The 15,787-nt window shown below is 43.9% G+C and overlaps 1 protein-coding gene across 2 annotated transcripts; it reads left to right on the forward strand.

Moving 5' to 3' along the window:
- Window positions 1-7,099: 7,099 nt before the first annotated feature.
- LOC121532857 (phospholipase A and acyltransferase 4-like) lies at window positions 7,100-8,450 on the forward strand. 2 transcript variants are annotated; one of them, XM_041838647.2, is made up of 4 exons: window positions 7,100-7,171; window positions 7,383-7,479; window positions 7,864-8,141; window positions 8,243-8,450. In XM_041838647.2, the coding sequence occupies exons 1-4, from the start codon at window positions 7,148-7,150 to the stop codon at window positions 8,351-8,353; spliced, it is 510 nt and encodes a 169-aa protein (XP_041694581.1). In that variant the 5' UTR covers window positions 7,100-7,147; the 3' UTR covers window positions 8,354-8,450. The 2 variants fall into 2 exon arrangements, with proteins under 2 accessions (XP_041694581.1, XP_041694582.1); XM_041838648.2 differs by having other exon boundaries at window positions 7,864-8,091; window positions 8,243-8,329.
- Window positions 8,451-15,787: the final 7,337 nt, after the last annotated feature.

The following is a 15,787-nucleotide window of genomic DNA, read 5'->3' on the forward strand; positions in this document are numbered from 1 at the left end:
TGAGGGGAGGATGGATGGGGCCATGTATCGCGAGATCTTGGCCAACAACCTCCTTCCCTCAGTAAGAACATTGAAGATGGGTCGTGGCTGGGTCTTCCAGCATGACAACGACCCGAAACACACAGCCAGGGCAACTAAGGAGTGGCTCCGTAAGAAGCATCTCAAGGTCCTGGAGTGGCCTAGCCAGTCTCCAGACCTGAACCCAATAGAAAATCTTTGGAGGGAGCTGAAAGTCTGCATTGCCCAGCGACAGCCCCGAAACCTGAAGGATCTGGAGAAGGTATGTATGGAGGAGTGGGCCAAAATCCCTGCTGCAGTGTGTGCAAACCTGGTCAAGACCTACAGGAAACGTATGATCTCTGTAATTGCAAACAAAGGTTTCTGTACCAAATATTAAGTTCTGCTTTTCTGATGTATCAAATACTTATGTCATGCAATAAAATGCAAATGAATTACTTAAAAATCATACAATGTGATTTTCTGGATTTTTGTTTTAGATACCGTCTCTCACAGTTGAAGTGTACCTATGATACAAATTACAGACCTCTACATGCTTTGTAAGTAGGAAAACCTGCAAAATCGACAGTGTATCAAATACTTGTCATCCCCACTGTACGTTCAGGGATATGGTCTAACTAAACCACGCGATATCTCAGACACCACTGGCCTGATTTTGACGAAACTTGGGTGAATGAGGGATCTTGCCATAGAGATCCGCCATTTACAAAATTCCACTGATTGGCCCAAGGGTGATGCTATAGTAATAAACTGTACGTATGTTAGTCACACGCAATATCTCAGACACCCCTGGCCTGATTTTGACGAAACTTGGGTGAATAATGTGTCTTTCCATAGAGATCAGTCATTTACACAATTCCACTGATTGGCCCAAAGGGGGCGATGCATCATTAGTGGGGGCGACCTGTTTACCGTTGCCTTGTTTATTGTAGATAAACAGTATATTGTTCTCCTATCTTACTGTATTCATTCAAGGAACAAGTTCAGAACATTAAAGTAAAGGTTTCACAGACCCAGATTAAGCTTAGTCCAGGATGAAAAATCGTTTTCAATTGAGATTATCCATTTGTAATGCTTTTAAATCCAGGAGCAGGTTTAATCTGGGTCCCGCAATCTGTCCCTAAAAGTAAAAACGGGGCTAATACATTATAACATAATATATAATTAACATGAACTGTATTCTTCGGATGGGGCCACAGTGTCTCCGGACCGCTCCTGTCTCAGCCTCCAGTATTTATGCTGCAGTAGTTTATGTGTCGGGGGGCTGGGGTTAGTTGGTTATACCTGGAGTACTTCTCCTGTCTTATCCAGTGTCCTGTGTGAATTTAAGTATGCTCTCTCTAATTCTCTCGTTCTCTCTTTCTCTCTGAAAACCTGAGCCCTAGGACCATACGTCAGGACTACCGGGCATGATGACACCTTGCTGTCCCCAGTCCGCCTGGCCTTGCTGCTATTCCAGTTTCAACTGTTCTGCCTGCGGCTCACGAAACCCCTACCTGTCCCAGACCTGCTGTTTTCAACTCTTTAATGATCGGCTATGAAAAGCCAACTGAGAGACCTGAGCCCTAGGACCATACGTCGGGACTACCGGCCGTGGTGACTCCTTGCTGTCCCCAGTCCGCCTGGCCTTGCTGCTATTCCAGTTTCAACTGTTCTGCCTGCGGTTATGGAACCCCCTACCTGTCCCAGACCTGCTGTTTTCAACTCTTAATGATCGGCTATGAAAAGCCAACTGAGATTTATTCCTGATTATTATTTGACCATGCTTGTCACTTATGAACATTTTTGAACATCTTGGCATGGTTCTGTTATAATCTCCACCCGGCACAGCCAGAAGAGGACTGGCCACCCCTCATAGCCTGGTTCCTCTCTAGGTTTCTTCCTAGGTTTTCGCCTTTCTAGGGAGTTTTTCCTAGCCACCGTGCTTCTACACCTGCATTACTAGCTGTTTGGGGTTTTAGGCTGGGTTTCTGTACAGCACTTCGAGATATTAGCTGATGTAAGAAGGGCTATATAAAATAAAATTGATTGATTGATTGATGGGAGGATACTCCATAGATACTTTTCCTGCAGTCAATCTAGTGGCCTCATGGATGGAATGTTATTAATATTTTTCATAATTTAATAATTAATAAACGTCTTTTTTTAAACAACCGAAAATCCAGTGTTTCGATGTCAAACGGTTGTGTTATATTTCAGTCCTCTGTGATGTGATGTATATAAAATATAATTTTGGGATGCAAACTCAAAATTGAATACATTTAAATTCTATATCTGACATGGTACAGGTGTCTTCTTTTTTTAAGCCCATAACCATGTGTGTGAAGTTTATACTTTTGTTTCTAAGTAGATTTGTTTAAGACTACCAAGAAACACTCCGTGTGACCCTGATTTAGCCCACTGCAGTAAAAGGTTAATCAAGATCATGTTTTGATCAGGGACGGCTTGTTCAATTGGGCGATATGGGCGACGCACTGCCAAACGGGAAAAGGAAGGGATTTTTTTTCTAATCAATTATAAAAAATAAAAGAAAAAATATATATAATTTTTTTAAATAAATTTATAAAAAATTATATCACGGCAACAGCAGTTATCAGTGTTCACGTCTGATCTGCCAGCCACTAAATGTCAAATCAGGCTAAAGTCGTGCTTCAAATGGCCCCGCCCGTTTTTTGGGCGATTTCAGTCAGGTTGAAAATCGCCCAGAAGTCTGTCATAGACTCCCATGTAAAATCTATTTTTTTCACATTTCAAAGCTTTCAATACATTCTCTATGGGTGTCTGTGGGCATGCACTTACGCGCTTTCGTCATACATAACGTAACCACGAATGAACGTAACTAAGAAAAGACCAGGTAGCAGCCTCAATCAATTCACTACTACTATCAAAATGGCTAGGCTTCAGTCCAACTCGATTGTGTCTTTGAAAAGAAGTTCCTTTTGTCGGCGAACATATGAAGATAAATTGGCAACGAAACAATTAGGACCTCCCAGACCAAATTTAATAATTCAACAGGTGTCTACTAAAGGGGGAAGTCCTACACCCGAGGATTTTCCAAAAATTGGTATGAACGGAAAACCTGGCTAGCAGGCTGCGATGTAGCTAATGCAGTTTTTTGCTACCCCTGCTTACTCTTCCACCCTGAAGGCGGCACAGCAGACAGCACCGCTTGGACAGCGACTGGTGTAACCGACATGCACCATCTTTCAGAAAAGATAAAGAAACATGAGCTGTCAAAGACCCACATGGATAGCTGTTTGAGATTGTCATCTTTGGGAAGAGTGAATATTGCCACTCAACTGGATGAGGATACAGGCTAGCTGTCCGCCGCCACAACGATGAGGTTAGCAAGAACCGCCATATCCTCAGCCGGCTAATCCAGTGTGTTAAGTTTTGCGGAGTGTTTGAGTTAGCTTTGCGAGGCAAAGATGAAACTGAGGGCTCCACCAACCCTGGTATTTTTCTTGGACTTGTCAACTTTGTGGCACAATTAGATGAGGTGTTTGATGACCATTTTAAAAATGCTAAAGTTTTCAAGGGCACATCAAAGACCATTCAAAACGAGCTACTGGAGTGTATGCTAGCGGTCACGAGGGAACATATTGTGGAGGAGGTGAAGTCTGCGAACTTCGTAGCTATCCAAGCTGACGAGACCACGGATGTTTCTACGCAGACACAGTTGGTGCTTGTGCTGAGGTACATAGATAGCAAGCACAAAGTGCAGGAGCGCTTTTTGAGTTCCTTCCCATCTCGGAATCAACCTCAGCCTCAATCGCCAGTGTACTTTTGGAGAGACTGAACGGTCTTTTTGCCGATGACGGAAAGTCAAACTCATTGCGCAAGCTTACGATGGAGCCAGTGTGATGAGGAGAGAAGGCAGGTGTGCAGCAGAAGGTGCGTGAGCATTTCAAGAATGCCCATTACGTGCATTGCTATGCGCATCAGCTGAATTTGATCATGCATCAAGCTACTTCTCGCATCAAAAAAGTGAACATTTTCTTTTCCGATCTGAGCGGGATTACAACGTTTTTTCCCGGTCACCCAAACGCACCAGCATTCTTGACCAGACTGTTGCACGAAGACTGCCCAGACCTTCATCCACACGGTGGAACTTCAACAGCAGAGTCGTGAACACTGTCTCACGAGAATCGAGACGACCTCATATAATGTTTTGAAGCCATCCGGACGGGTTCATTGGGTTCATTTGACCAGCTTACTGTGAGAGAGAGCATCTGGTTACGTGAGGATGCTACATGATGAAGATTTTATTTTTTCCCTGCGGCTTTTTCACAAAATCATGCCCCACGTCGACATTCTGTACCAGAAGCTACAGAAGAAGGACATCGATGCTGTCTTTATCAAACGTGCCCTCGACAGCTTCACAAGCAGTGTGCAGGCCATAAGGTAAGATTAAACAATATCATTCGATCTTTCTCAAAGCAGAGCTTTATTTGAAAATGTATGCATGAAAGGAGACTGCATTTGTGTTTGAAATCACATTATTCTCATTATATATGGCCAGTGGTGTAATCTATCTTATTTTATATACTATGTGTACTGTGCAGTGGTGCTCATAAGCTTATGATCCCATGCTAAAGTTGACTAAAAAGAGGAATAAAAAAATAAAAAAATCATCTTTTTGGAAATTGATCTTAATGACTTAATTAAAAAAGTTGGAAAATCCAACCTTTAAGGACACCAATTTTCTTTTCTTTTTTATTCCTCTTTTTAGTCAACTTTAGCATGGGATCATAAGCTTATGAGGACCACTGTATACTGTGCTGAACATCCAGGCTATGTGAGACACAAAGGCTAACTTAAACACTAAAGACTTTATGCATCCCTGCCCATTTTAAGTGGAACTTAAGTATTTGTACTATACATGGATACATTGCATATACCTGTGCATCACATAGACAACAATACTGTACAAAGCCAACAAACACATTGGTCTGTTTGCCTTCAGGGACTCCTCTCAACAGCAGCTGCAAGAAGCAACAGGAGCCAAAAGACCCAGAACAGCTTTGAGAGAAGAGGAGAAGCAGAGGCTGTCTGAAGAGGTCTGCAACACCATCCTGGATCACACCAAAGAAAGGTTCTCTTTCTCTGGCCACCTTGTGAGTGCTACCTTACTGCAAGCAGACATGTTTGAAAGGTACTGCCATTCATTTCCTGATGAGGCTCTGAATGCCACTGTGAATGCATACCCCATGCTGAGCAAGGCAAAGCTCAAGACAGAACTATCTCTGATCTATGAGAATCCTGAATTCAAGGGAGGCTGTGGTGCACTGGCACTGTACCAGGTTCTCATGAGCTACAACCTCCAGGAGACGTTCTCTGAGACTGTGACTCTGTTGAACATCCTCATAACTACTCCCATGACAACAGCTGAAGCTGAGAGATGTTTCTCAACTTTGACACGAGTTAAGACATTCCTGCGAAATTCAATGGGCCAGGAACGTCTGAATGCACTGGCCATGCTTTCCATGGAGAGGGAACTAGTCCTCAGCATGCCTGATTTCAATGAGAAAGTCATTGAACGCTTTGCTGTATTGAAACAGAGAAGAGAACAGTTTCAGTACAAGTAATGTAGCCTCTCTCTCTCTTTGTCCCTCCCTGTCTGTCTCTTTAACACACACACGCCCAAATCAGTTCACAGTTGATGTTGTTTAAAATAGTTTTTTTTTCATTTTAAAAAAAGTAATAAAAATAAAAATCTGTTCATGTTCATTTTTACAAATCTATACAATTGGCCAGAATATGGTTGTTCATATTTACAAATCTATACAATTGGCCAGAATATGGTTGTTCATTTTTACAAAGCCATACAGATAGCTGTGTTTACCTTTTCTAGAAATTACTTTCAAATTCTGTTTTCATTCTTATTTCATTTGTTTATGGAAATGCATATTGTTTATGCAGTGTTGAGGAATGTGAAAGAACACCCTTGATTATTTTTACTGTGATAACTTATTTTGATTTTGTAAGCCAACACTTTTGAGATCAGTCAATAAATGCTTCTGGTATTGACTTATATGCTGTCCCTGTCTTCATGTTGTTGCTGGACATATCTTTTTTTAAATGTGTGTAGGTCACCTAAATCATCAGAAAAATTGCCCCTCCTGAGAATTTTTTCAGGAGCCGCCACTGGTTTTGATAATATAAAGGCAAGTATCTTCATTTAATATTCTGTTTGCTTTGAAGGAAAAATGACCACACAACCACATTAGTCTTTGAGATGGTCCTTTATATTTATTGGGCCATAAACAACATTTTGCATCACTGACATTCTCCATGGACATGAGACATACAGTACGTTACAAAGGTCATGCTACACATGGTTAATATATACACAGAGTATACAGTCTTGTAATGGTAGGATGACTTTAGCTGGTCTATAGTATACAGTCTTGTAATGGTAGGATGACTTTAGCTGGTCTATAGTATACTGTATTGTAATGGTAGGATGACTTTAGTTGGTCTATAGTATACAGTCTTGTAATGGTAGGATGACTTTAGCTGGTCTATAGTATACTGTCTTGTAATGGTAGGATGACTTTAGCTGGTCTATAGTATACAGTCTTGTAATGGTAGGATGACTTTAGCTGGTCTATAGTATACAGTCTTGTAATGGTAGGATGACTTTAGCTGGTCTATAGTATACAGTCTTGTAATGGTAGGATGACTTTAGCTGGTCTATAGTATACAGTCTTGTAATGGTAGGATGACTTTAGCTGGTCTATAGTATACAGTCTTGTAATGGTAGGATGACTTTAGCTGGTCTATAGTATACAGTCTTGTAATGGTAGGATGACTTTAGCTGGTCTATTTGATCATATCTAAACAACGCTTTCTGCAGTGAGCTACCCTGAAGGAGCAGAGCCTATGTCGCCAAGACTTGCATTATTCATTCCTTAATAAGTGGTTAAACATATTTCCTTTCTGAAGTAGTGATTATGTAGAATTTTTTTAAATCGAGAAACAAACATTCTAAGCCAGAGGTAGAGCTAGTTGCAAAAACGCTTGGGCCTCAAAGAGTTACATTGAATAACAGGATGTTGGTTTTGGACATTGTACTCTTAAGGGTGAGGTTTTTTTCACAAGGCACAATCAACAGTGAGACATTCACATGCAAACCAGGAGTCCTACCACAGTAAGTACTGTTGCTGATCTTCGAATAATGCTAATTACTATTAATCAACAGTATCATCAAATGTGTGTGTGTGGACATGTTTAACTATGCTTGTGTCTGTGTGTGTGTGTGTGTGTGTGTGTGATGTGTGTGTGTGTGTGTGTGTGTGTGTGTGTGTGTGTGTGTGTGTGTGTTACGTAATTAAATGTCTTCGTACCCACCTTATTCTTAGATGGAGATTGGTGACATGATTGAGATAAACAGAGGTGCATACAAACACTGGGCTCTGTACATTGGAAATGGAGAGGTCATCCATTTGGTAACTCCAGGTATTATGTTTTTCTGGAAATGTATTTGTGGAAGCCTATATTTCAATTCTAGAATTGGGGGAGAGTGTAAACATCATCTGAAGTCAAATGTTAACAGCACAGTAAAACTGATATCTGAACATGGTTGGTAGAGTAAGAACCTTTTGAACTTATTCAGTCAGATACAGTATCTGCTGAGTTCTGTCTGCCTCTTTATTTCTCTCATCAAAACACACAATTACACTTACATGTGTGTACACACACACACACACACACACACACACACACACACACACACACACACACACACACACACACACACACACACACACACACACACACACACACACACACACACACACACACACACACACACTCACTTTTTTATTTCTTCCTGTTTTGTAGATGGCCCTTCAAGAGTAGCTTTCTGCAGTGTTAGCTCATCCAGCGGCAGTCTTTCCTGTAAAGGCACGATTACAATAGAGAAGTTAAAGGATGTGGCAGCAGGGAATACTTACAGAATCAACAACTACTTGGATGGCAAGTACAAACCAAGGAGGACTGACGTCATTATGGAGGAGGTGGACAAAATGAGAGGCCGCACAATAAAATATGACCTCCTTGGACACAACTGTGAGCATTTCGTAACTTTCCTCCGTTATGGCGAATCAGAGTCCAAACAGGTAGCCATGACAGTATAATTAAGATACTTTTCTAATGAATGCTTTGCTTGAGGAGATGCACTCCATATTAATTTGCTTTCTGCTTGTCTTTTTCCTTGCAGGCAGATGACTTCATGAAGGGTTTGTTAACTGGTTCTGCAGGCCTGTTTGGTGGACTGGCTGCTGTTGCTATTTCTGCAGCTGCTGCTGTATCAATCAAACTTAGTAAATAATGTATTGGGTTTCTCATGAGTCTAAATCAAATCACATTTTATTTTTCACATACACGTGTATAGCAGATGTTATAGCGGGTGTAGCGAAATGCTTGTATTCTAGCTCCGACAGTGCAGTAATATCTAACAAGTAATATCTAACAATTTCACAACATATACCCAATACACACAAATCTAAGTAAGGAATGGAATTTAAGAATATGTACATCTATGTGTAGCTCAGTTGGTAGAGCATGGCGTTTGCAACGCCAGGGTTGTGGGTTCGATTCCCATGGGGGCCAGTATGAAAATGTATGCACTCACTAACTGTAAGTCGCTCTGGATAAGAGCGTCTGCTAAATGACTAAAATGTAAATGTAAAAATATACATATTGCAAAGTTTCCTAAGAGCTAGTTGCGAGGCCGCCATCTTCGTCGGCACCAGGTATGGAGAATGTCAGTGATGCAAAATGTTGTTTATAGCCCAATGAATAAAGGACCATCTCAAAGACCAATGTGGTTGTGTGGTCATTTTTCCTTCAAAGCAAACAGAATATTAAATGAAGATACTTGCCTTTATATTATCAAAACATGATCTTGATTAACCTTTTACTGCAGTGGGCTAAATCAGGGTCACACGGAGTGTTTCTTGGTAGTCTTAAACAAATCTACTTAGAAACAAAAGTATACACTTCACACACATGGTTATGGGCTTAAAAAAAGAAGACACCTGTACCATGTCAGATACAGAGTTGAAATGTATTCAATTTTGAGTTTGCATCACAAAAATAGACTTTACATCACATCACAGAACACTGAAATATAACAAAACCGTTTGACATCGAAACACTGGATTTTCTGCTGTAAAAAAAAAAACAGTGTATTATTAAATTATGAAAAATATGAATAACATTCCACCCATGAGGCCACTAGAGGGCGATTGACTGTATGAAAAGTCCCCCAATACAGTTCATGTTAATCATATATTTTTTTATAATGTATTAGCCCTGTTTTTGCTTTTAGAGACAGATTGCGGGACCCAGATTAAACCTACTCCTGAATTTAACAGCATTGTTAATGGATAATGTCAATTGAAAGTGATTCTTAATCCAAGACTAGACAACGCCCATGTGAATGTTTATTGGTCAATAGCGGTCATGTTGTTTTAAGTACAAGTCTGAAAAATAGTGCATTGAGAGACCTTTGTCAATAGATGCCACATGTCAAGTTTCGTGCAGATCGGTCATTCAGTGCCAGAGGAGCAGCATTTTAAGTGTTTTTCACAAACTTTTTAATGGCAGAAAATTCATCATTGTGGACCTTATGGGTGCCAGAGGCTAAATTCTTCCTTGTGAGGAGAGGGACCTACAGGGCATTCAGAAAGTATTCAGACCCCTTGACTTTTTCCACATTTTGTTATGTTACAGCCTTATTCTGAAATTGATTAAATTGTTTTTTTATCCACATCAATCTACACACAATACCCCAAAATGACAATGCAAAAACAGGTTTTTAGAAATGTTTGCTAAAGTAAAACAAAACTGAAATATTACATTTACATAAGTATTCAGACCCTTTACTCAGTACTTTGTTGAAGCACCTTTAGCAGCGATTACAGCCTCGAGTCTTCTTGGGTATGACTCTACAAGCTTGGCACACCTGTATTTGGAGAATTTCTCCCATTTTTCTCTGCAGATCCGCTCAAGGTCTGTCAGGTTGGATGGGGAGCATTGCCCACACAGCTATTTTCAGGTCTCTCCAGAGATGTTCGATTTGGTTCAAGTCCGGGCTCTGGCTGGGCCACTCAAAGATATTCAGAGACTGGTCCCGAAGCCACTCCTGTGTTGTTTTGGCTGTGTGCTTAGGGTCGTGGTCCTGTTGGAAGGTGAACCTTCGCCCAAGTATGAAGTCCTGAGCGCTCTGGAGCAGGTTTTCATCAAGGATCTCTCTGTACTTTGCTCCGTTCATCTTTGCCTCGATCCTGATTAGTCTCCCAGTCCCTGCTACTGAAAATCATCCCCACAGCATGATACTGCCACCACCATGCTTCACCATAGGGATGGTGCCAGGTTTCCTCCAGACGTGACGCTTGGCATTCAGGCCAAAGACTTCAATCTTGATTTCATCATACCAGAGAATCTTGTTTCTCATGTACTGAGAGTCTTTAGGTGGCTTTTGGCAAACTCCAATGGAGCTGTCATGTAACTTTTACTGAGGAGTGGCTCCGTCTGGCCACTCTACCATAAAGGCCTGATTGGTGGAGTGCTGCAAAGATGGTTGTCCTTCTGGAAGGTTCTCCCATCTCCACAGAGGAACTCTAGAGCTCTGTCAGAGTGACCATCGGGTTCTTGGTCTCCTCCATGACCAAGGCCCTTCTCCCCCGATTGCTCAGTTTGGCCGGGCGGACAGCTCTAGGAAGATACAATCCTGTCTCAGATCTCTAAGGACAATTATTTCGACCTCATGGCTTGGTTTTTGCTCTGAAATGCACTTCCAACCATGGGACCTTATATAGACAGGTGTGTGCCTTTCCAAATCATGTCCAATCAATTGCATTTACCAAAGGTGGACTCCAATCAAGTTGTAGAAACATCTAAAGAATGATCAATGGAAACAGGATGCAAAGTTGGTTAGAAACAGGCGACCGTGTCTGAAGAACACTGTCTGATTGTGTTCTCTGCACAGCGCTCTTTATTGGGCAAACATGAGGTAGTCCTACACTGTTGAGCTTTATCAAGAACTATATTACTGTAGGGCAGTAGTTCCCAACTTTTTCTGGTTACTGTGCCACCAACTTACTTTTGCTCTTCCCGGAGTAACCCTGAAGTACCCCCTCATATGCATTTTACCAGTAAGCCTATGATCTCATGAGTCTTCTCAAATACCCCATGCGATAGGCCAGGTACCCCCAGGGGTCCTTGTACCCCTGGTTGGGAACCACTGTTGTAGGGTACCTGTATTCCTACTAAAGAGAGTTGCTAACGTTGTTATTGTTTCATGTCCGGTTCGCTCTGGCTGTTGTTATAAATGTTTAATTATTTGAGCAGCAATCATCAACTAGCAAAGTTGATACATTGTATCATTTCACCTCACCTGTGAGAGTGAAGGAGAAATTCAGCAACTCTTGGAGGACAGTGGAAGTTGATAACAGTTGATGAAACCAATGCATTTTGGGCCTTTGTCTTCACTCTTCACCAGGGGTTTACAGGTGAAAAAGTAAGGAGGCTCTTAAACATGATGTGATTGGTAAATGGGTTCTGAAAGTGTCACGATCGTCGGGAACAGAGGAGGACCAAGGCGCAGCGTTGAAGGCAAACATACTCATTATTTAGTGATTCCACGAACAAAACAACAAACGATAACGTGACATCCTAGGTTTAAACACAACCAACACGGAACAAGATCCCACAACCACTGTGGGAAAACAGCCTGTCTAAATATGGTTCCCAATCAGAGACAACCAGCAACAGCTGACACTCGTTGCCTCTGATTGGGAACCACTCTGGCCAACATAGAAATACAACTACTAGAAAAACAAATGGAAACTCACACCCTGGCTCAACATACAAGTGTCCCCAGAGCCAGGGCGTGACAGTACTCCCCTGAAAGTGCGGACTCGACCGCGCTAACTAAATACCACGGGGAGGGACCGGGTGGGCACTCCGCCTTGGCGGTGGATCCGGCTCGGGCCTGATCCCCCCTCCTCTCCAACCCCCAAAGTACCCCCTGGTCCGGTCTGGCCCCGCTGGCCGGAGCTGGACTGCACACTGGTGGAGCGGATTGCTCTAGCTCCGGCGTGAGCAGCTGACGGTGCCGGACCAGGCACCGGTGGAACAGGCACGGGCCGTGCCGGACTGACGACGCACACCACTGGCTTGGTGTGGGAACAGGCACGGGCTGTGCTGGACTGACGACGCACACCACTGGCTTGGTGTGGGGAGCAGGAGCGGGCCGGACCGGCTCGCGACGCGCACCATTGGCTTGGTGCGGGAGCAGGAGCCGGCCGGACCGGTCTGGCGACGCGCACCATTGGCTTGGTGCGGGAGCAGGAGCGGGCCGGACCGGGCTGGCGACGCCGCACCCTTGGCTTGGTGCGGGGAGCAGGAGCGGGCCGGACCGGGCTGGCGACGCCGCACCATTGGCCTGGTGCGGGGAGCAGGAACAGGCCGGGCCGGGCTGGCGAGCGCGCACCATAGGCTTGGTGAGGGAGCAGTAGCGGGCGGACCGGAGCTGGCGGCGCACACCATTGGCCTGGTGCGGGGAGCAGGAACAGGCCGGGCCGGGCTGGCGACGGCGCACCATAGGCTTGGTGCGGGGAGCTGGAACAGGCCGGGCCGAGGCTGGCGACTCCGCGCTAATTAGCTTGGTGCGGGGAGCAGGAACAGGACGGGCCGGGCTGGCGGCGCGCACCATTGGCTTGGTGCGGGGAGCAGGAACAGACCGGACCGTACTGGGGACACACACAACTGGCCCTACGCAGGGATCTGGAACGGGCCGGACCGGACTGGTAACACATCCCAGTACCTCTCGCCGTGCCTCTACACCTTCCTTCCCTCTTTGACCAGTGGCCCCGTAACCTGGCGGCCTCCTCTGCCAACCCGCTGGGCCGCTCTGTCGCGGTCTCCTGCTGCCCCGTCGTCCACGGCGTTAGCCCCCCCCTAAAAAATGTCTGGGCTTCTCTCCTACCCGTGGACCAGGTCTCCATACTTTTCGCGAGCCTTTCGCCCTTCTGCTTCCACGTCAAGCCCCTCTCTTGCTCACCCGGCTTGACCCAGTCGAGGAGGCGCTGGATATCCACTAGAGATTTCCCTGGCGATGGCTCCTGGACCCGCTGCTTGGTCCAGTTCTGGTGGGATCTTCTGTCACGATCGTCGGGAACACAGGAGGACCAAGGCGCAGCGTTGAAGGCAAACATACTCTTTATTTAGTGATTCCACGAACAAAACAACAAACGATAACGTGACGTTCTAGGTTTAAACACAACCAACACGGAACAAGATCCCACAACCACTGTGGGAAAACAGCCTGTCTAAATATGGTTCCCAATCAGAGACAACCAGCAACAGCTGACACTCGTTGCCTCTGATTGGGAACCACTCTGGCCAACATAGAAATACAACTACTAGAAAAACAAATGGAAACTCACACACTGGGTAAACATACAAGTGTCCCCAGAGACAGGGCGTGACAGAAAGTCTGATCAATAGGAGGCCGTTTGAAAAACATCAGTCTCTTTCAAAAGGAGGCGAGGAGAGGACGGAGAAGAGGTTGCAAGGAGTCAAGCAAAACCAATTGAGATTCTCCCCCGCTGTCCTCCACCTCACCTGTGAGAACCATAAGCACGGGCAAGTCTGATTAAGCAGACTTTACAATGCAGAAAACCATTCAAAAGTTATGATATATTACCGGAGCTAGGACTACATTTTTCCCCTTCTACTTGCAGGCTGATAGATATTTGTTTGATAACAAACAGCCTAGTCCAGTCATGTTTAGCTGGCTAACAAGCTGGTAACTTGACCAGCATTATGGTTTAAGATGGCAGTTGGAGAAAGGAAAGGAAAGGACTCCTGGATACTGTATTTGTTACATTACCATTTTTAAAGAATTAGATATGTTTATTTTTTTAATGGCAATTAATACATTTTAGAAATTGCCTTTTTACAAGTGTTCGGTTATAAAAATATATAGAGATTTTACAGTAACATGAAAGGAAATAAATTCATATCAAAATAAAGGACGCATAAAGAGGGGGGAGAAAACAATCTGTTCTTCATAGAAAATACAAATGAATAACAAATAATCCAAATAGCTGTAAATCATTTTCTAACTGACATTGAGAAGCATTACCTTGCAGAGGGAGTGTAGCAGAGCAGTGACAACACATAACAATCAACAGGTAATCATTATATCATGGCAGAGAAATCAAATCTAAACCAAGTTGAGCTTATTGACATATTTACCACATTGATGCATGCTTCCCATAGTGTTTAAAGAGCACATGATGAGACAAATATTGTTCATAAAATGTGCATAGCATCAGTGCATTGTGAATGACCACTGAGAAAAGGCAACAGGTCTAGACGATAAGATTATAAGAAAGGGGCTCTGGGATTGTTTACTTTAGAAGTTGTCTATTTCGCTTAATGGGCCCCTGGATCTCCTGATGGGTCTCCAGTAGGATCATTTATATGCATGGTTTTATCAAGGCTTCCTGCCCAAAAGGTAGTAAGCTCCATTGAAAAAGGGAGGATGGTACATATAGTAGTACTGAATATTGCATTCTTAGGACTGATTCATATAAAAAATGTTTAGGACTGATTAAGATGTAGCATAGTGAAAACAAAGTATTTGTTTATTTTCTCTTTCTGGACGGATGGAATGTCCACTACCAAGTTTTCTGATGAGTTTAACAATGATTCTGTATCTCTCCCTTTGAAATGCTTCCTGAAAAAAACACTTAACCAGCACTTGCACTTCTAGCTCTGACTCTACTGACAGCTACGTTATTGAGGAAAAATGTACTTTCTATGCCTGTGAAATGTGGTTGTCCCACCTAGCTATCGTAAGATGAATGCACTAACTGTAAGTCGCTCTGGATAAGAGCGTCTGCTAAATGACAAGAATGTCAAATGTAAAAAAAAAAATCTCTACAAATTAATATTTGTTAGTGGTGTTTGTACCGTGTCTGATTTATTACAAGTGCTGTCATTTTTATTCAAGGTACTGTTTGAAGAGGGAGGGCATCAGTTGTTTTCGGAAGATGGGCAGGGACTGCTGTCCTAATAACTACAGGGGGAAGCTGGTTCCACCATTGGAGTGCCAGGAGAGACAAGAGCTTGGACTGGGCTGAGCGGGAGCTGCCCTCCCGCAAGGGACCTGAGGTGACAGAATGCCGTGCTCGGGTTGGGGTTTAGGGTTTGAGCATAGCATGAAGGTATGTATGGGCAGTTCCTCTTGCTGTTCCGTATGCAAGCACCATGGTCTTGTAGTGGATGCAAGCTTCGACTGGAAGCCAGCGGAGCATGTGGAGGGGCAAGGAGACATGAGAGAACTTGGGAAGGTTGAAAACCAGGCGGGCTGCAGAGTTCTGGATAAGTTGCAGGGGTTTGATGGCACAAGCGGGGAGCCCAGCCGACAGAGAGTTGCAGTAGTCCAGACGGGAGAGGACAATTGCCTGGATTAGGACCTGCACCGCTTCCTGTGTGAGGTAGGGTCATACTCTACGGATGTTGTAGAGCAAGAACCTGCAGGAGCGGGTCACTGCTTTGATGATTGCAGAGAACGACAGGGTGTTGTCAAGGCTCAAGCCAAGGTTCTTTGCACTCTGGGAGGACGACACTGGAGTTGTCAGCCGTGATGGAGAGGTCTTTGAGTGGGGCAGGCCTTCCCCAGGAGGAAGAGCAATTCCGTCTTGTCGAGTTTGAGCTTGAGGTGGTGGGCCGACATCCAAGTTGA

Source organism: Coregonus clupeaformis, chromosome 20, assembly GCF_020615455.1.
Source record: "Coregonus clupeaformis isolate EN_2021a chromosome 20, ASM2061545v1, whole genome shotgun sequence".
Lineage (NCBI taxonomy): Eukaryota > Metazoa > Chordata > Actinopteri > Salmoniformes > Salmonidae > Coregonus > Coregonus clupeaformis.